The sequence below is a fragment of the Zeugodacus cucurbitae genome, chromosome 4 (genome assembly GCF_028554725.1).
Source record: "Zeugodacus cucurbitae isolate PBARC_wt_2022May chromosome 4, idZeuCucr1.2, whole genome shotgun sequence".
Lineage (NCBI taxonomy): Eukaryota > Metazoa > Arthropoda > Insecta > Diptera > Tephritidae > Zeugodacus > Zeugodacus cucurbitae.
The window spans coordinates 63,863,128-63,884,764 of NC_071669.1; the positions used below are offsets into that span (position 1 = coordinate 63,863,128).

Sequence of the window (21,637 nt, forward strand, 5' to 3'; positions counted from 1 at the left end):
CTATAAAAACTATTTAAAAAACAACAACAAAAATTATACTAAACGTGCATTGCCCGCTGACAACATACATACATATCTTTAGATATTGAAATAATAATTTATACAAATAAACAATTAATGCGTATTTGGCAAAAAGCCGACAGCCGCCACAAGCAAACCACAATTTTTCGCAAATATACGCTTAAATAGAAAGCAATTAATAAAATTGACCGAAAAGTCAATTTCAACAGAAAACAAAATAAACAATAACAGAGTATATGCTGAAAACATAGGTCAAAAATGATGTAGGGATTTCAATATAAACAGTTGAGAAGAAAAATTAGCACGAAAAATGTTAAAAGTAAATGTGTAGAAACAAAAACAAACAAAATGTACCAGACGAAACAATCAAAAAATATACAATCCAATAGATCATAAACACGTTGAGAACGTAGACAGCACCACTGCTTTATCGACACACAAAAAATGAAAGAAAAAAGAAACTAATTTCAGCTACTAACAGAGAGAAATAGAGATATCACACTTGCGCTCCTCCACTCACAATACCACGCTGCTCGCAGCGTCTAAACGCAAATATACTCTTCACGCTGGGCTACGCTCTTATCCTCTACGCCTTGCTAATTTAATTTACTCCGTCAAAAAGCGTACTGCACACACGCTTACTCACACACACACTGATTTACACACCCCACTCACCCGCCCGCCTATACCAAAAAAAAACGAAATAAGTTTCCGCTAAACGCTGCTCTCGCCTGCTATTATAATTGATATATTTACATACATTTGTTGTAGAAAAACCCCAAAAAAAAAACACAAAATTGTTAATCACTAAATTTATGAGAAGAGAAGAAAAGAAAATATCGAAACAAAATTTTTCGCAAATTTAATTTTTGCAGACAACTAAAAACTCACTCTCAGAGCTTGAGAAACGCGAAAGGAGAGCAATGGAACGCAAACTTTCCGAAATGGAAGAAGAGTTAAAGGTAAATAATTTTCCAAAGCACACATGCACACACATACACAACTGACATACTACACACACATACGAATATGTATGCACCCCCTCTACCGTACCCCCTTTACACTATCACAGTTACAGTTGTGTATATTTTTGTTTGTTAATTGTTGTTTGAGACACTTAACCCGACGCTATTGTGATTTATTAACATCCTTTATACAAATTATATTTCAAACAAGCTTATTTTTTATATTTTTTTTACACTAAGCAAGTGCTTTAACATCAAGCTTTCGATTGCATATACGCTAAAAATAAGCTTTCGATGCATTATCGATAACTGTTTATTATTATTTTTTTTTGTGTTTTAGTGAGATTCTATTTATTATAATTTTTTAAATCAATTGTTGATTTATTAAGACAGAGAGCTTAATTTTTTACAATAAAAATGCTTTATATTTTTCTCTATATATTTTAAGTGACCATATTTTCGTTTTTCGAAAAAAAAAGAAATAATTCTTATAAAAGAATAAAATTCCGTGAGATACATTTGGCCAATTACACATGACAATTTTTATACTATAAAATTTTTAATTTATTTTTTTTTTTAGTTTTTTTGCCGTTTTTTGGTTTTTGCTTCTGCTTTTTCTCCAGCTTCATCGTCGTTGCTTTGTTTTTGAAAACAATTTAGTTCTTAAGTTATTTTTACTATTTTTTTTTACTCAAAAACCTTAACGTGCACAAATTTACATAGCACAGTATGGGGTTTTCGAAGTTTTTCTTCATAATCTGCACCCTGTGATGTATTTATACACTGTTAACAATAACCTCAATTCGATGTAAGCACATTTCTTTTCAATTTTACTAAGCCCAAAAATATAATTTTAATAATTTAAAGCATTAAAAGAATTATGTCTAAGGTTGCTACAGCCATCATAATCATTTAAAAGAATATTGATGAGTAACTTTACATTTTCACGTATTCATAATCATCTGTTTGCGAACTAACGTTCAATTTTTATATATAAAAAATACGCAGTTATGCTACATTACTCTGAGAAATATATTTTTTGAATACTAATAACAAAAACTTTGTAAAAGCTCCAAACTTTTGGTCTCCAAAGCTTTGAAAGCTTTCGAAGGTCTTGTAGTTTGACACCAGGGAATATGAAAATTATTGAAAATATTTATCGATTTCTGAGTGATTAAAAGCTCTACTCATGACAGTATTAACATGATGAAAGCTTTGAGCTTTCACTAGTTTTCGATTGTTTTAATTAGTGCATTTCCCTTAAAAATTTAAATCTTACCGTTTGAACGTGAAATTATTATTTTTCTCGAGTAATATGAGTTGGAAAAAATTATTTCTCATGATAGAAACTTAAAATGATGAAAGCTTTTAAGCTTTCACTAATTTTCGATTATTTTAATTAGTGCATTTACCTCATAAATCTCTAAACCTTAGCGTTTTGAAATCAAATTTAATTTCTCTGGCTCAAATATTACGATTTTCGAATGAATAAAACATAATTGAAAAATATTTTCTAATTCATAAAAGTTGGTTTAATGCTCATTAGACCGATTTGTGATGAATGTTTCGACAGAAACGCTCAATTTAGAATATATGTGTTATGTTAGAGCTTCTATTTTCAATATCTATTCAACTTTCGATTCTAAATCAGAATCGAGAATAATAATGAATTTAATTACTTTGGCAGTTATTCATTGTAGATACATCTAAATCTCTTGCAGTGCATTTTCATTTCATTATTCAATAAATTAATTTAATTTTTTTTTTTTTTAGATTTCACTATTTGAAAATATACATATTTTTTTGTATTATAACGGTTGTATATTGACGTCGTTGTTTCACATATCACTTAATGACAACCATTACACACATTCAACATTCAAATTGTCCAGATCCACCATATGAACTTATCTTAATTATCCTTCGCATATCGAACACATATTGAATAATTCGCATTTCTCATTCATATTTGCAACATTGCATCTCTCATTAACCTTCATTCATGACAACTCTCAGCCTCAGTTCACCACTTATGATTTCATCAGTCTCATAATCATCAAAATCATACTCAACTTGTGTGAATTTTGTTTCGTATTTGTTTCCACCCACCTGAATACAAGTTTACCATGCAATTGTTTGATAACTCAGTCCTTTACATCCGCATCTTCGTCATTGTATGTTTTTCATGTTTTCACCAATCAATCAATCCATCAATCATCGAAATCAAACGACAACTGTTAATTACCATGCTCTTATACTTCTCGTTCTTCTCTTTTTTTCTCCATCACTTTTGTTGTTTGTTTTGTCATTTTAGCTATTGCAGAAGCTAAAGACTGAGAATGAGCGTTTGCGTGCGGAGAATCGCGCTCTCACGCGTGTCGTATCCAAGTTGACCACCTCAGCTCAAAGTCAACTAGCTAAAAAATCAAAATAATTTCATTAATCAATGAAAATGAAGCACCAAAAAAATAATCTCTTAATTAATTGTGAATTATATACGCTGTAGTCTAAGGAAATGAGTAGTTGAAAGAAAAAATTATTTACGAATTTGCGAATAAATATGTCTAAAGATAAGTGTTCATTAAGGAGAGGAAGGAAAGAAATAAGAGCGCCGGCTAAAGGGCTACAGTATTTAAGCTCCTATTAAGCTGGACAATTTGCGCAGAGACAGTGTGAATACTGCGGATGGAAATGATCTACGTGTGCTCGTATAAACAAACGTAGCTAAATTAAAAATATTAAAACGATTAGTAAGCTGTCAAGGGTTTAAAAAGAAATCAGGTTGCAGAGAGCCCTAAATGTTGAATGACGGTTAAAAAAAAATAAAACATTTGTTGGACAGAATAATTGGCGACTACAAACTGAAAAATCTCGTTACGAAATGGTTTTGAAACATGGAACTTGGAACAATGCATCACTGAATTACCGTGAGAATTCAGTTTTGACTATTGTATGCTGGAGAGAACAAATGGACCAAGCTTAACGATACAAATAACTCTTAGTATCAACTAAAACCGTTAATTAGCGTTCGAAAAGAGTTAAGTGAGACAATTTGTCACACGCGTCTGCGCACTTTGCAGTTGTCATTGCTCAACAATACTCGTATACTCATAGTTTTACTACATACATACATATTTAAATGATTATAGTAATTTAATAACATAACCGCACAATAATCGAATAAAATAGTTGAAATGATTATCAAGTGTATTTAATTGTATGGAAGGTTAACTAAAATCAAAATCGCTTAGTGCTAAGCGTTTAGCGTAGCATTAAATTCTTTAAAACTAAAAAAATATATTTATAAATCCTGGAAAATTATTCGAAATTCACTCGTTGGCAAAAAAAATGCTTTGGATTCAACAGAAACATTATGAAATCGGTACTTTGGTTTCAAACAACATTTTATTTTCTAAAAACTCCATCTTTAAACAACAACCATCTCGACGTTGACTTAATTCGAAAGTTTTGACTTGTGGTTCCACCTACTTCGCACATACGCCGGTATGCATAATGTTAATATGAATGTTTTCTTTGCAACTCTGTTTTTTTTTTTCGTTCGTACTAGTAAATTCACATGTATGGTATTCATGGTATTCAAAAGGAGGATTGTATTGCCTGTAGTCTTTGCGGTATTTGTATAATAATCTCTGATGAAAACGGTGAACTCAAGAGAATTCAGAAGCAATAAGAGAATTGAGAAAAAGTGGTTCTAGTATACAGTATAGAGTTGTGAGAGAATCAGCTGTTTTGCCGACATCATATTAGCGAACGAATAAATATTTTTTTTTTCATTTTTTACTGAGTCTTGAAAGTTGTTTTTGAATAGATCATAAATAATTAGATGTGATAATATTCAGAAATTAAAGAATTACTCACATATTCACAATTTTCCTGAGAGTATTCCATCTATCATAAGAACGAGGTCGGATTCTCAAATATAATAAAATGATCTCGGCAAATAGTCTAAAATCTCAGTTGATTGCCTTTAGATCGAAAACAATTATATTTTATGTCATTAGACTTATTATCTAGAGTTGAGTTAAGTTTTTAGGAACATGCTTCTTACACAGGTAAGCTATAGGATCAACCAATTCTTTATACTCACAAAATCACTTGTAAAGCTTTCCGGCAATCGTCTCTTTTGAATATCGTTTAAATCACCGCTAAAGATTTCAAGAAATCACTTAAAGGGTAACATTGTGTTAGAGCAAACTGTTGATTCCTTGTTAAACTGTTGTTTGTATGCGTAATGATTACTATTCTTTTTGGTTATACTTCTCTATACAGAGGTTATACTGTGCATATTCATGAAATTTTGTTAAATAAGTAAAAAATTAATATTGTAAAAAATTAAGGAATATATTCGTTAACAACAATAAAATATTCTTCTTTGGTTCTGTTTCGTGTTTTGTATGCGTATTTATGAGAATCGAATTTTGTATAATTGGCAACTTTTTTATTGTATTTGTTGGAGTTTGGGCGAAATTCACTGTTGTCTATTGGCTAAACTGTCTTCTACTATATAACTTCTTAAATTTATTAATAACAACAACTTATGTTACGTCTTTTGTTGTGCAAAAATGTTCGAAATTTGTTTTGAAGTTCTATTTTTTTGTTTTTGTATGTGCCGAAAGTCATTAATACTTAATCATTTCTAAAGTTTGATTTTTCAAATCTTCGATAAAAAGGTATATAATTTGAAGTTTAAGAAATTATGTATGTAAACTTTGTGTTTCTCAGAGTTTCTCTTAAATTGAGTAAATACGTTTTTTGGTGACACCCTTATATAATATATTTTTATGAAAAGTGAAGAACAGTGGGTTGAACTGTTGATTTTTTCTTGGGATCACAGATTTTTCCAAAGGTTTTTGTGTTTCATGAGCTGTCTGTTAGTGATGATGATTTCTGATTATTGTAATTATCGTCTATTTATTCTTATGAATGATGTTTTGGGAAGAAAAAGTCGAGACAAGCTCTCTTATTAAGATGAAAGACGGAAAAGAGAGATTTATTTTTTGTTGGTGAAATTTCTTCATTTCATTAAAAAGAGAGAAACGCCCATTTAATTGTTCCGTAGCTTTTTAGAATGAAATATGTTAAAGCACAAAATTCGAAAATCGTACTTAGAACATAATAACAACGAGGAAATCAGATAACACCGAGTCACGAACTGAGTATGTTCTTTGCTAAGCTATGTACTCAGACTATTTAATGCCTTGAGTTAGAACAGTATCCATCCATCCTTGACTTTTTAGTTGTCTGAAGAGATATTAAAAGTGAAGAAATGGTTTAAGGAAGGATCAGAGACTTTCAAGAATATCTCTCGCTTTTGATTTTCCCTCATCCATCATTTCCAAAACATATGATGATATTTCGATGATTTCATCTTCACCCTTGTTCATTAAATCATGAAATAATTGACAGCACTTCATCACCAATGGACTTTTCAAATCTACTTTTCCTTAAAGCGCTCTCATACACCCGGCCTCTCTTCACTCCAATTCGTTCCTCAAAATTGCTGCTTATGCGCTGTTGTTGCCACAATTTTGCGTTCACGTGCGTGTGTTTTTCTTCGAATATAAATGTTTATCATGTAAAACAATTAAAAACTTTTTAAGTTTATTTATTTATTATTTACAAACATATGTATATACATTTATTTGCATGACGTCGTTCGTTCTCGTTCGTTTGCATGCCGTATTCATTTTGTCTACGTGATTTTTTTTCGTTCAATATTATATTCTACAAAATAATTGGTTTGTAATTAGCGTTGTATGTTTGTTAATTCTCGAAAAGATTTTGAAAATAAAGCAGAAATTCGCTCTGTGTTGGTTTTATTATGCTGTATTTAAGAAAATGGTTTGGAAAAAAGGGTATTCGGTGCAAACTAAATACTAGTCGTTATATGAAAACGCTGAAGTGTAATCATATTTCATATCTTGGGGTTCATTTGAAGTCTTAAGTCAAAAGACGTAGGAAAAAGTTAAAAAAAAAATGTTGCCACATGTATAAAATTTAGTTTTTAGCTTATCTAAGGTAAAGAGTTATAAGGTATTGCCAACTTATTTCAAATTCCGACCTATTTTCATGTGATTTTCGAAATTTTGAAAAAGAGGGTTGCCACTTTTTTAAAAAAATGTATTTTATTTTATATTCAAAAACATCAAAATATCTTATTTAATCATTTGAAAATCATTGTTGAACAATTTAAAGCCAATAATAGCTTTAAAATATATAAATAATTGCATTTAACCGAGTTGGTGTGTTCTTTTGCAACTCGCTTATACAATTTCTACATATATTAATGTAAAAACTTGTACTTACAAATACTCTCGGTGTAATTAGTTAGTTAATAATTATATAATAAAACTGTAAGCTCGAACACAGCTTTATAAACTTATTGCTCGCCGCTCGTACGCTCGCAATGCGGTTACTTGATTACTATGCAAGATTACAATATTCGTTATCTGTATTAAATTTATTGATGTTACGTTAATTTTTTTCTAAATATGGCATTACTACAATTCGTTATAATTGTTTATTATATTTACTGATATTAAAAATAACTGTACATCTATCTACAATATTAATGTTTACTAATCTTGTTGTCTCTCCTTCTCTCTTTTTCTGTTTCGAATAGCAATTGGAAGTTTACAAAACGGAGAATCAACGCCTTAAAGAGGAGAATGGAGCGCTAATTAGAGTAATTAGTAAATTAAGTAAATGAAATTAATTTTAAATTAAATTTACAGAGTTACAATGCAAATTTAATGTTAATTTGAAAAAAAATAACAAATAACAAAAACAAAAATCCTAAAAACCAACTGACTTCGTTATCGAACGTGTAGAAAACCGTTATTATTTGCTAAAAAAAAAACACAAACAAAAACAACTACAACTACATGAAACAGCAGCATAGCAAAATGTTCTTACTACGTACCGAGTATATTTTAAATGTAAACAAAAAAAAAAAAGAAAACAAAAACAACAACAAATCTAGCTGCGCTTGTAGAAAAATATGTGCTTGTGTATGTGCCGCTTTGGCTGCAGCATAATTTTGATTGTAAAATAATTAGAATGAAAAATGCAAAAAACAAAGAAACACTAAAATGTTTTATTACACTTTATGACTGTTTTAAGTTTTATTATTAGCCTAGTGTGTCACCCACTGCGTTAAAATATTATCAAATATACATATAAAACAAAAAATTATACGTATACATATACATACAAACATACATAAATATTAATTGTTTGGAGTTTTTAAGAGCGTTTAGGCGATAATACACCACACACACACACACATACATAAATATATACAAACACATACAAAAACAAAGTTATACATACATAAAATAATTATCTCACAGAGAGTATACTAAACCAACAATAAAAAGATATTAAGAAAAAAAATTGTTTAGCATAATAATATTAAATTTACAAAAACGGACCTATACAAAAACAAAATAAAAATAAAATAGTTGTACATGCATACATACATATTTGTTTAAAAAAAATATCGATATATATCTAAATACATATGTATGCGTTTGTAATATTAAAAAAACAACAATAACTATGTTAACACTATGACTTAGCGCCTAATGTAATAAACACCCACACACACACACACACACACCAATTCAAATGTAACGTTATATACATATATATTTATATTCAGTGATGTACGCAATTTCACTATATTGAATATTTAAAATTAAATCATTTTTAATGTTTTCATAATAATATTAAAAAAAATAAATCAGTTGTTAATTTATATGCATTTGTGTGAAAAATAAAATAAAATAAAATTAAAAAAATAAAAATTATTTATAAACACCGAAACCAACATACGTGCATATTCATTGCATTATTTGCATACCAACATTACGTACATACATCAATGACTATTTAAACGCATACATACATACAAACATACGTACCACAAAAAAAAACATACACACCTACAATACATAAATAAAGTATACAAAAATATATATTTTTCATATTTATTAAATTGTCTAAACAATAAAATTATTATCACATACATAGCTGTTTACATTTGTAACTAGTTTTTTTTTTTTTTTTTTTTTTTTTTGAAAAAAACCGAACATTTTTAGCGGAACGACAGTGAAGAGGTGCAATAATTATAAAATTTTATCAGTTCGTATGAAATGTTATTTGAAAGTTTGAATATTTTATAATTTTATTTTTTATTTTCAAGTATTATAAAATATTTTCTCACCAAATTTCCATATTTTTAGTTAATTCCATTTAAAAATTATTAATAATTTTTCAAATTTTTTCGGCGACTTTTTCGAATAAATTTTTCAGTTCCTACACAGTTTTTTCTAAGGTAATAAAATTATCTTCTAAATTATAGCTGAGTTACTTCTTAATCATATCCAAATAAAAACTGAAATATAAAAAAAAATATTTCAACAATTTCAAAAATTTTTTTTTGTAATTTTTTACTTTATTGTTTTTTACTTTACCATAAAAAATCAACTATAAAGTTTTTATTTGATAAAATTCAGGTTTTTTGCCAAAGCTATATTGTACATTTTTTTTGTTGTTGTAAAAACGGAGCTTTTCAATTTTTTGTAATTTTGCACCTAATTTAACCCTTTAGTCATTAATATTTCAAAAGTTAAAAAAAGCAAGAAACTGATCCGCGACGCCGCAAACTTTGCTATTAACTGTTTTAGTATAAGTGTAAAATATATGAGTAGTTAAACTAAATTTTTCAAAAACAAAAAAAAACTTTATAAATAAAATTTAAATTTTAAATCAAACTAAATTGCGAACTTTTTCTTTAATTAGTATCATAGCTAGGCCAATTTGGATTGGTCATTGTAGTTTTGACTCACTTATGACTCGTTTACACCCTTCATGCGATTTTTATTTTAACTCGAAGTTCAAATTTAGTTAATTTTAAAGTATTTTGTTCTGGTATTAATAATTTTTTATTTTTAATTATTTAGGTTTTTTATTTCTTAATTATTTATGGTTGCTGAGGCTGAATTTTTGTATTTCTGTTAACAGATCACTGAGCAAAAGTATTACAAATTCATTTTAATCAATAATTTGCTACATCTAATTAAAACATTTACTGAGCAAAGTGTAAATTACGTAATTTATACTAAATTTCTGTACTTCACTAAAACAATGAGTCTCAGTCAATATTTACGACATATTAAGGTTCTTTCATATTTATTTAAGTATTTAAAGTCAAAATTGTCTAGTCACACTGACAATATAGATAAAAAAAAGTATTACTCTCACAAAAGTCTTGATTACTTCTTCATTTACTCTAAATTACTTAATTGCATGAAATATTTTTTTTTGAAATTGAATAATTCATCTGCCACTTACGAGGTCACTATTTGAAAATTAATGGCGATAAATTTATAGCAAACAATTTTTGGAAGGAAATAAAAATAACTTTTTAATTTATTTAGTTAATAAATTATAATTGATTAAGACTTGATTGAATGTTATTTAATTTTGATTCTCTTTTAATTAACCAAATTTTTGTTTTATTTTTTACTTTTGAATATTTTGAAACTTGAAAATAAATTTTTATAAAATGAAATAAAAAATTAAATTTATAAAAAATAAATATTTTATGAAAAAATGAACAATATTTTATTTTCATACATCAAGATACAAGTAAAATTTCATATACCGAACATTTCCAAAATTATTTTATATATAAAATATAGTTTTGATTTTCTTAGCTTTTAGATTTTTCAAAATTCGTTCATTCTATAATTTTGTTTATGTTTAAAGCAACACAGAAACCATAAACTATGTATTTTGGAGTGTAGTGTGAACGAGTCATAATGTTGTAGTTGGTTGTTTAAACGCATCACTCACTAAAAAATCTAAATAAAACCAAAAGCAACTTTAATTCTTTTTTGAATATGTATGTATATAAATCTTAATTAATACAGTTTTTGTTTTAATTCAACCATAATATTACATATTTATTCTTTAGTATTATGCAATAACGGTTTTTCTAATTTATTACTCGCCACTCGCTCTGAATATTTTAACTAATTAATGTATTTTTATTATAAATCCTAACTTCTAAGTGTGTAATGCCATGCTAATGCTATTTCAAATAAAATATAATACATTTTTTTATTTTATTTGAAATAAAAAATTATAATAATAAAAATTTGTTAGAAACAAATATATTTTTAAATTTTATTTTTTAATAATAAATAAATAAAAAATATAATTATTAAAAATAATAAAATAAATTATAATTATTTCATTTTATTAAACATTTTTTTTTTTTAATTTGCATAGTTTTGTTGTGCAGAGATATTATAATTATAGAAAAAAGTGTTTGTGCAACATTTTAATTACTTTTAGTTCGCTATTTTTAATATACGTAGCACATAAATGCAAATTTTTTTAATTTAATACAAAATAAAATCAATACTAAAAGTTGAGAAATATTTGAACTTACTTGCATCTATTAACATTTTAGTATTCATAATTTTGTAAATTAACGGTATTGTGTGCTTTTTTCGAAAGTTGAATACAATATAATAACAACAACAAAAAGTAATATTAGTACTTTTAATAACAGATTAATAATACATATCCTACATACACATGCTCATTCACACACACACACACAAGTACATATATACAAGTAAGCACTTTTGTTGCAATTAAAATTTGAATTTCGATTTGAAGTCAAGCATAAATCAAATATGTATTATTCATATGCATATACATACATACACACAAACATGCTTATATTGTAATATTTTAAGAAATTAAAATTTAATTGCTTAATTTTAATTATAATACTATTTTACTTTCATATTAATTGATTTAATTATTTTATTTTAATTTTTGTTATTTATATATGTATAACGTTTAAATTATAATGTCTTCATATACAAATCTACATATAATGCAAATGCAGTCAAAATGGCAGGCAGACAAGTTAAACGAGAGCGCCGTTAACTCTGCATTAGCGCGCATTAGTTGGATTGAAAAGAAATGTGTAATAATCATAGTTATTAACAATTTGTGAAAATTAAAGTACGAAACTTAAATATATGTGATCGATTAATGAGTTTGCTTGTGTTGTTTTTTTATTGTCTTTCGGAATCTATTGGGTATATTTGGGAAGATATTAATTTTTGTTCGAGATGAAAAAGAGATGTCACGCTAGATGGCGCTTTGGTAAAATAAAATAATTTAGTCTAAAAGATTAGAAGAAGAAGACTATGCTGAGAGGGATTGCCGTTTTTCTCGTCTAATTAGCCTGTCACATATGGATATTTGTTTACCAAAAGAGAAGTCGTGCTCAGCCCACTTTTCGTAAAGGAAATATATAGTCAGAGCGCTATTAAAAACAAGTAATGAAGGCCTAAGTTCGGGTGTAACCGAACATTGTATACTCTCGCAATTTAGTTTTTTTTTAATTGTGGTTATTCTTGGATCAATATCAACTAGTTTTTGCCAATAATCTACATTATGTCCTACATTTTATGTTCTTTTAATTTTTCTGAGATTTCTCACATATTAACCGATATATACGGTATACAGTTCATCGGAAGTTTGAAAATCCGTAGAGGAAGTATTACCTGATTTTGTCTACTTTTGGCACAGAGGCACGATATTATATGAAACACATCTATTTGAATTTCTGAGAGATTTATAGATAAAAAACAAGTAAGGAAGGACTAAGTTCGGGTGTAACCGAACATTTTATACTCTCGCAATTTATTTATTTAACTTTATTTATATTATATAATACACAATTTGACCCACATATTCGTCATATATATTGTATAAAGTCCATTGAAAGTTGGAAACCATAATATTAGGTTAGAAGCACCAAGGTCCTCCTGTTCGATATATGGGGTCTTAAAAACCTATGGTCCGATTTCGGCGATTTTTAGAATGGGGCTTCCATACTATAAACATAGTATTTGTGCAAAGTTCTGCACCGATATCTTCACTAGTGCTTACTTTATATATTGTAAAGTAAACGATTCAGATTATCTTCAAAGTTCTGGTATATAGGAAGCAGGCGTGGTTGTGAAGCGATTTGGCCTATTTTCACAACATATCATTGGGATGTAAGGAAACTATTACAAACCAAGTTTCATTGAAATCGGTCGAGTAGTTCCTGAGATATGGTTTTTGAATTTTCCATTTTGTAAAATAATCTGAGTGCAGCTTCTATCTACCATTTCTTATGTGAAATTTAGTGTTTCTGACGTTTTTCGTTAGTGAGTTAACCCACTTTTAGTAATTTTCAACCTAACCTTTGTATGGGAGGTGGGCGTGGTTATTATCCGATTTCTTTCATTTTTGGACTGTATTAGGAAGTAGTAAAAAATGCGACTGCAGAAAGTTTGGTTTATATAGCTTTATTGGTTTGCGAGATAAGTACAAAACACCTATTTGGGGGCGGGGCGCCCATTTCCCGTTACATCCAAATGTGCCCTTCCTTAATGCGATCCTATGTCCCAAATTTTATTTCCATAGCTTTATTTATGGCTTAGTTATGGCACTTTATGTGTTTTCGATTTTCGCCATTTTGTGGGCGTGGCAGTGGTCCGATTTTGCAAATTTTCGAAAGCAACCTTCCTATGGTGCCAAGAAATAAGTGTGCCAAGTTTCATCAATATATCTTAATTTTTACTCAAGTTACAGCTTGCACAGATGGACGGACGGACGGACGGACAGACAGTCATTCGGATTTGAACTCCACTCTTCACCCTGATCACTTTGGTATATATAACCCTATATCTAACTCGTTTAGTTTTGGGTGTTACAAACAACCGTTATGTGGACAAAACTATAATACTCTCTTTAGCAACTTTTGTTGCGAGAGTATAAAAATAGACACAAGCATGTTTGATATCTGGGACCTTGAATAGTTATAGTCCGTTTTCGACGACGATTAGACGGACAATGTCACGCTATAAATAAAGTATTTGGGTAAAGTCTCGTTCCGTTATCTTCTTTGGGCTCCCCCGTCTTCCATTTGTTATACCAATCAATGCCCAGTTTTCCCAAAAAATTTCGTCCAAATATGCTCATCTGTAGTATAATCCTCTGTCTTATAGTATAATCCTAAATCTTACTTTCATAGCTTTATTTATTTCTTAATAGTCCTATTTCGCTCATCTTCAATCAAATGGTATATGTGTAAGGTGCCTCAAGTTATTGCTTGGACCGACGGACTGACATTCGGATTTCGACAGTGATTCTGTGTTAAAACTCCTCATAGAAATCGGAGTTTGCTAAGATGATTTCGAACAAATATTTTGTGTGTTACAGCCAGTAAACGTCATCGAAGTCTTGGTAAACTTGGATGTGCTAGCACAGGAATCAGAAAACAAGGTTTGTGAATAGTGGAAATGTTTCATGCAAAGTACAATATATGTATGACCCACCCTATATATACTAAATCACAACTACTACTTAGATTAGACCTTGAAGGTTTTATATCAATTTCAAAATATTTAACTTTCATACACATGTCTGATAAATAATTTTCGTTCTAAGTAGACATACAAATTGAATTTATGATAGTCGAGTTTATTACTAACCTGCAGCAACAGTTGCCTCTGCGATTTTGATTTCTACAACTCTCAAAATAACGGTGATATGTAAATAAAAATACGCTTCCTCAACAACCAAGTAGTAATTTCTTTAAGGTTAAGTTATGTTGAGATAATATCTAAAAATGTTACTGAAGTGTTTGTGAAACGAAAATTTTTCAAACAGAAGAATATTCTACAATACTCTACGAGAAGACTTCGGTTTATGATTATATGCCACATATATGAGAGATATGCTAATCTAGCAATATATTACTACCGGGTACAATACGAAATTCTTCGTAAAATTCTATGCTTGTAAAAATTAGCTTTCACATTTGGTGTAAAAATATTTGCATAAGATTTGAGCAGTTATAACGCCTTCTTGGAAGTATATACCCACATTTTTTATGAGTATTATAATCAAGAGCACTGTAGTAGTGCTTATCACTGGCGTTGAGATTATAAATTATTATTGTCAATTGTGCTATATCATATCATTGGATAATTAAATTCAAGGCGAACTTCTGAAGTGTATTAACAAAAAAACTACCGAAAATCTAAGTGAAATTCGTGTACAAGGTATTAGTCATGGATTTTTTTTTGTTTCTAAATAGAATACCCCATCTTGTGGGCTTTGAGATCATTCCACACAATCAAAACTAATGAGCAAAACATGCCACACATAAATATAATCTAAATGAATCTGCTGAATAAATACATTGAATAATAAAGATAAATGTCGAACGGAATTTTATGGTTGATTTGTTAGATATAAATAGGCGGATGTTGCTATAAATCATCACAGTTACCAGAGAATTAAAGCGACGAGCAGTGTTTTGTCTAGTGAAAGATTTATACGTAAAAAATTTAAAAAAATCGAAATTTAAGAAACGAAAATGTTCGGAAAAGTAAGTACAGGAGACATACATATTTTACTTTTGGTATATATATATATTTTAGAATGAGTGCAGAAGTGAAATGGAGACATATCTCGAATATTACTCCAATTGCTCTTAAACTTTCGATAGACTTTCGTGTATAAGATATAAAAATAGGGTCCGTGATACTTAGAGGAGAGTATGGAATCACAATCACTACATTTTGAAATCCAACATTGGGCATACATTGTCGGTGACTGTTCTTCTCATGAAACAAATTATAAAAAAAATACTCAAATTCTTCAATGCTTGTATGCTCTTTGGAATGTGTAGTAAAGAAAGCGATCAGAAATTACGAAATCTTAATCATCGATGAAATCTGAAATTTTCAACAAGGAATTAATCTCAGAAATCATCTACAAATGTCTTCATTAACGGGGTCTCTAAATTTTTTATCGGTTGCTCGGACTAAAATATCAGTAACAAACGCGAATCTAGGCCAAAGACGAAATGTTTAAATTTACCGAGTTCATTTTGTATATGGAACTCCTAAAATGGGATTTTTGCCTGTATCGAAGCTAAGTTTTGTTCTGGTAATATTGATATGTATATAAATGAGAAACTCATTAGTGCCGAAAGTTTAATCGGTTTCAGGGGCATTAAATCTAACTCCCTGCTGGTTTGGCTATGAACAAGTGAAGAAGGTTAGTTCACTAAATGTCTGAACGCCTCTATAGCATATGCCGTGAATCCTTTAATACCAACTATTTTCAGAAAAAGTAGTAAATATGACTATGCTTTCTTCGAGTTCTTTAGATAATATCAAATATTTTCGGAAATTATTAAAACTAATAATTATCATGCTCTCTTCACAGTTAATAGCATTATGCATTATTTCTATCTTGACGTCACCATTAGTCTCGGCTCAGTCGCAATGTCGAGTTTGTATGCCGAATTATGCGAAATGCATGAACGAGACCAGCTACCAGCTATGCTATGAAATGACGACTTGTAAGTATTTAAAAATTATATATATGTATATTATATCCATATCACATGTACATATACATACATATCTAATGGACAATTAATTTTTTTCTGACAGTGGCACCGATCGATGAGGAAGTCTACACTTGTCGCAACAATGAATATTGTACGGATTCGGAAAATATATGTGAACCCTATCCGGATGGTGTGAATATTAAAGCGGTTTGTGCAGGTCAAGGTGAAGGTCAAGACCCTTCTTCAGCATGTAGCTCATGTACTGGCAAAGCGAACGGACAATTTATATGTGTAAGCGCAACACAATTCGCTGTATGCCGAGGTGAAGTAGCTACCAGTCCCCTCTCATGTCCGTCGGATCAATTGTGTAGTGAACAATTGGTTACTGAAAACAATTTGAAGAAAGTATGTGCACCGCAAGCTGTGCTTGATTACGTAAGTATTGAGTGAAAGATAACAGATAACGGGTGTATAAAAGTATGTAGGTGAAAATATCCTACATGGAAACGCGCTCATTCAGAACTGGTCCAGTTCTAGTTCACTTGGAAATGCGTGTAGTATTTCGTTTCTGGATACATATTTACATTAGTCCAGTTCTAAAGGATATTGTCTATATCTGAATATTTATATTGATCGTGCAACTTAAATTTTCATATAGTTTGATGCCAAAGTAACATGTGACAGTGAAGATTTGGTAACCAAAAGCACGACTAAAGCACCACCAGCGGCATCAACAACACCAATGGACACAGCATCGGCTTGCCAAGCATCGGGAAACAATAGACCGTATTACCAAATAAAACATCCATCCGATTGTCAAGCGTAAGTATAACAGTTAACTATAGAATCTTGTGATAATTTCGTGGTAACAGCGAACTTGCTTACCAAGCTAATTATTATCACATATGTACATATATAATATCATTATTTTAATAACTTTTCTTCTTTAGCTATATTTATTGTGAACGCAACGGCAATTCCTATATATCAATGGTTATGCGTTGTAAGACCGGAATGTTTTACAGCGTAGATAATAATAAGTGCATTAGAGCTCCACAGTGCCCACAAAAGCAACCTGCAAGCAATTAACTAGAATAAGAAAGCTTAAAGAATTCCAATTTAATATTGAACCCAAGGGATCAAACTTCAAGGATACTTGTACACATACCAATTTTTAAGATTTTGTTAAAATAATAAATTTAATAAATATACAGAACGAAGCTGAAAAGAAAATATTTTAATTTTAACTATAAAAATATTTTAAAATTATTGAACCAGCAACACACTCAGAGTTCTGAAGTGTAAATTCCATATCGGAAGTATAGATTTAAATTGTGCTTTGCTCTCTGTTACAAAAAATAAAAACAATATTAGACAGTTGAATTTAATTAGAGAGAGTTATATCTGACTAAATTCGTAAACCCGTTCACTATACATCTTATCCATCTCCAATTCACACTTTTCACTTGATTTCACTTACTCGTTACGCCTGACTTTTTTTACAACCACAAATGCCTGTGGATGGCCCAAATTTCTAAATTTCTAAATCTACATTTTTTTGTATGTTATAAAAGGAAATCAACTATAACGGCATATCAGCACGTTTTCATGAGACATTTTTTTACAAATACACAATTACAACAAACACAAAGGGAATTATATGCTCGCTCAAGATCAAGATTATTTGTTTTTCGATATGATATAGTATACATATATACAGCCAAGATATACCATAAGCGAAGATAGCAAGAGATTTCTTCTTAATTTGAACAATGATAACTGGCGAAAAACTACCAAAGGTTATTGCAGTATGGAACCCAGTTGTAAAAATGGTATATCTAAATTATTTTAAAACTGTTAAATGAATTCAATTCATAAGGTTGTTTTTGACACATAACCTCAAAAATAATTTTTGTGTTTTAACAAATCAAATGCCACGAAATCAATACAATATTTTATAAACATGTAATTAATTTTTTAGCATTAAATTATCTTAACGGTTTCATTTGCTTTTCATGAACTTAGTTAATTAACTTAATTATTAAAATTAACTAATTATTTGATTCAACGCACAAATTGACGCATGTCTTTATTGCTAAATTACTTTGACTACTGATTAATGCTTTATAATTATAGAGAGCAAATTACCAAATAATTAATTAATCTATATGTCTCTATGAAAGCAATTTAAATCCTGTTTAAAATATTTCTATGTGTAAAACAAGTCTTTGAAAATAACTACTCAAATACCAACCAGAGCTGTACCAAAATAAAGTGGTTTGGGAACAGTTACTACTTATGATTTATACCAATACATATGTATCTAACACCCATAAACATAAAAAAATGTTGATATAAATCTTAGCGATTTGCGAAACTTTATAAAAAGCGTAGAGACAGCAGTTCTCAAAGAATAGTCGCGCTGTGTTTATCTGCGGAAGATATCGCCAACTAAATTCGTCAAAAACATGCAAATGAAACGCGAAGTACTGGTAAGCCGTCCGCTCTTAAACGCCTTTCGTAATTACATTACATTAATTTAAATAATTGTTTTTTCCTACGCGGTTTAGCAAGCGCTTTTCATCCTTTCAGCAAGTGTTTGGTATGTGAGCGGTCAAGGCTGTAATGTTTGTCAGCGCAATAGTGCAGCGTGTATTAATGAAACATCATTTTATCTGTGTTATGGAGGTAGTGTTCCCATAAAGGATCAGATATTCCATTGCTCCGATGGACTTATCTGCTCGGATATGCCAAATATCTGCTTCCAGAGCAATGGTGCCCCCGTCAGCTGTGGTGACACGTCTAGTTGTGGCTTGTGTAATGAAAATCAAGTATTCGCCTGCACGAGCCGCAATACCTTTGCATTTTGTTTTGGCGCAACAAAGCCCAGTGATGTGACTGGTCGTTGTCCGACAGGGCGATTGTGTGATGCATCAACACAGAATATATGCGTTACAGAAGTGAAGGTATGTAACTTTAGTAATTTAATAGTCTGTTTTAATATAATAAATATAACACAAACGTTATCTTTTCCTATATGTACATAAAACACATTAATATTTATTCTTAGAAAAGAATTATACAGTAATTTATTTTTCTTAAATCTATATATATATATATTTTTTTATTTCAGAGCACGTCTATTATATGCAACTTGGATAATCCGGTAGCAACCGATGAAACAACGTTTTAAGGCTATTATTCGGTCAAAGAACAAATTCGTACAAACTAATTATTACTATGAAAACAATATCCTTGTTAGAAATTTAAAATAAAAACTAAATAAAATTGTTGTTTTTTATATATAAATTGTTTAGTCAACAATTAAATATCCTCTTCATCATCCATAGAATTCGTTGTGTCCGCAAGCCATACTCTTACTTCACCCAAGGCGGGTAAGCGGAAACGCCACTCATCGTTTATATATTTATATACGTCATCACCAAGTTGCAATAAGTCCATAGCCACCCGTTTCTCGTCGGGTTTCCAATTGCGTTCCGCGCTACCGAACATTTCCATGCGTAATAATGCCAGCATAGAAGATGATATATACTTTTTAATACCGTTAAATAGTTGTGCTTTTGACGGAGTATTGAGCATATTACTGGCTCCCGCTGCAGCGTGCCGTCGACTGGCAATGGCAATCTCTTTGCTAACCGACGATGATGATGCCTGACTAGTTGTAACATCTTCCTTTTGTTTAAATTGCTTTTGTTTCTCGTATTCCACACATTTTTCACTTAATAGAGTTTTCTCTTGTTGCAAGCGTTGGTTTTCTTTTGAAGTATTTTTATTAATCTCAGAAAGGTTTTTATGTTTCATTTCTAATTCGTCATACTTTTCCATAAGGCTTTGATATTTGGTGTTGACTCTTTCCAGTTCAACTGTAGTTCTACTTAAAATATTTGTTTTCAACTTTAGCTCATCTTGTGATTTCTTGAGCTCCTGTTCCAGCTTCCAAATTCGTGCTGTCATTTCATCTGTTGTTTTATTATATTCCCCATCTTTATTTTGTAATTGTTTAGATAGATCGTCACATTGTTGCTTAGTAAATATATTATCATTTTCCAGTTCAATTGATTCTTCATTTATGTAATTGTCGATCTGTACTAAATCATATCCTTCTTGTTCAATTGATATATCTTCCATTATTTCTGCATGTTCAGTTTCTTCTTCATAATCTTCGTCACTATCCAGTGGTACAAACGTTGAGGAACCATCACCCAAATCCATTTTAATAATCGTATCTGTTGATTTTGAGTCACTTGCTTTAGAAGGCAAGTTGATAGCGGTGGAATTTAATATTTTTATTTTCTTCGCTTTACTGTTGTTTTCAGTGCTAAAATCTGCATTTCGATTTCTTTTTCCATTAAGTAATTTCTTAGACTCCTCTGATTTGCCTAGCACAATATTATTTTCCTCCAAATAATCACTTACAATCACATTGTCGTGAAGAGTAAAGGGGTAGAAATATCCTTGGGGTGGAATTAAATGTTTTAGTGTACACTTTGGTATCTTAACCAATTCGGGACCACCATTTTCCGCTGCTTGAGCATAATCCAAAGCCATTTCCACATTTAAGCGCATCAGTGTTGGCTCCGCGATCTTATTAATGCCGTCTCTTTTATAATTTTTAAAGCATTCATCCCGGAAATGTCTGGCACAAATAACTCGATTTTTTTGGTAGGACGTAGGCATGTCAATAAAGTGCATTGCGTTAGCCAATGTTAACCAACGCAAGTAGCGCTCCTTGTCGTTTAGTGGAAAATGGAAAAAGTGCATGCCGGGATTTTGAGATGTCCCAACAGCACAATCGCGAAACGAACAACGACATCCACCCATTTTATTTTGGAATACAGCAACTTGTTAATACCTCTATCCAACGGTTAATACTTTCTTTCAAATAAAAATATTATTTATGTTTTGGTAATGACTGAATAAATAAAGATGTGAAACGCTACAAGTATTATATAAAGTTATCGATAATGTTGAAATCTGTTTACAAAAGTTTAATATACCCTTCAAGTAAAGATTAAGCCAAAAAATATTTAACAAATAAAAAATCGATTAATATTAAAAAAAAAATTTTTTAATGATCAGATGAATACAAATATACAAATTCAAGAAAACTAAATATTAATTTTTATAAATAAAGTCTATTCCCTGCATTAGCGAGCAA

General features: G+C 29.9%; 4 protein-coding genes across 25 annotated transcripts in view; 3 read left to right on the forward strand and 1 right to left on the reverse strand.

Moving 5' to 3' along the window:
• Positions 1-9,820, forward strand: part of LOC105211109 (protein phosphatase 1 regulatory subunit 12A) — a 65,050-nt gene extending 55,230 nt beyond the window's left edge. For 16 of the 21 annotated variants that reach the window (XM_054229944.1, XM_054229948.1, XM_054229945.1 and 13 more), the window contains 2 exons: positions 897-983; positions 3,301-4,185. In XM_054229944.1, coding sequence (XP_054085919.1) covers positions 897-983; positions 3,301-3,420 — 207 coding nt within the window. In that variant the 3' untranslated portion in view covers positions 3,421-4,185. Of the gene's footprint in view, positions 1-896; positions 984-3,300; positions 4,186-7,629 lie in introns of those variants that run through there. The other 5 variants (XM_054229952.1, XM_011182403.3, XM_054229954.1 and 2 more) reach the window with 3 other exon arrangements.
• Positions 9,821-15,337: 5,517 nt separating this feature from the next.
• On the forward strand, positions 15,338-17,691 carry LOC105211110 (uncharacterized). Of its 2 annotated transcripts, XM_011182406.3 has the most exons (5): positions 15,338-15,486; positions 16,332-16,467; positions 16,562-16,893; positions 17,117-17,280; positions 17,409-17,691. In XM_011182406.3, exons 1-5 carry the CDS (start codon positions 15,475-15,477, stop codon positions 17,545-17,547), a joined length of 783 nt encoding a protein of 260 aa, XP_011180708.2. In that variant the 5' UTR covers positions 15,338-15,474; the 3' UTR covers positions 17,548-17,691. The 2 variants fall into 2 exon arrangements, with proteins under 2 accessions (XP_011180708.2, XP_011180707.2); XM_011182405.3 differs by lacking the exon at positions 15,338-15,486 and having other exon boundaries at positions 16,302-16,467.
• A 154-nt stretch (positions 17,692-17,845) lies between these two features.
• LOC105211113 (uncharacterized) lies at positions 17,846-20,255 on the forward strand. Its single transcript, XM_011182408.3, has 3 exons — positions 17,846-18,950; positions 19,029-19,424; positions 19,592-20,255. The coding sequence occupies exons 1-3, from the start codon at positions 18,927-18,929 to the stop codon at positions 19,649-19,651; spliced, it is 480 nt and encodes a 159-aa protein (XP_011180710.2). The 5' UTR covers positions 17,846-18,926; the 3' UTR covers positions 19,652-20,255.
• On the reverse strand, positions 19,674-21,424 carry LOC105211112 (uncharacterized). The gene has a single exon (XM_011182407.3). The coding sequence runs from the start codon at positions 21,298-21,300 to the stop codon at positions 19,783-19,785; it is 1,518 nt and encodes a 505-aa protein (XP_011180709.2). The 5' UTR covers positions 21,301-21,424; the 3' UTR covers positions 19,674-19,782.
• Between the last annotated feature and the right edge of the window lie 213 nt (positions 21,425-21,637).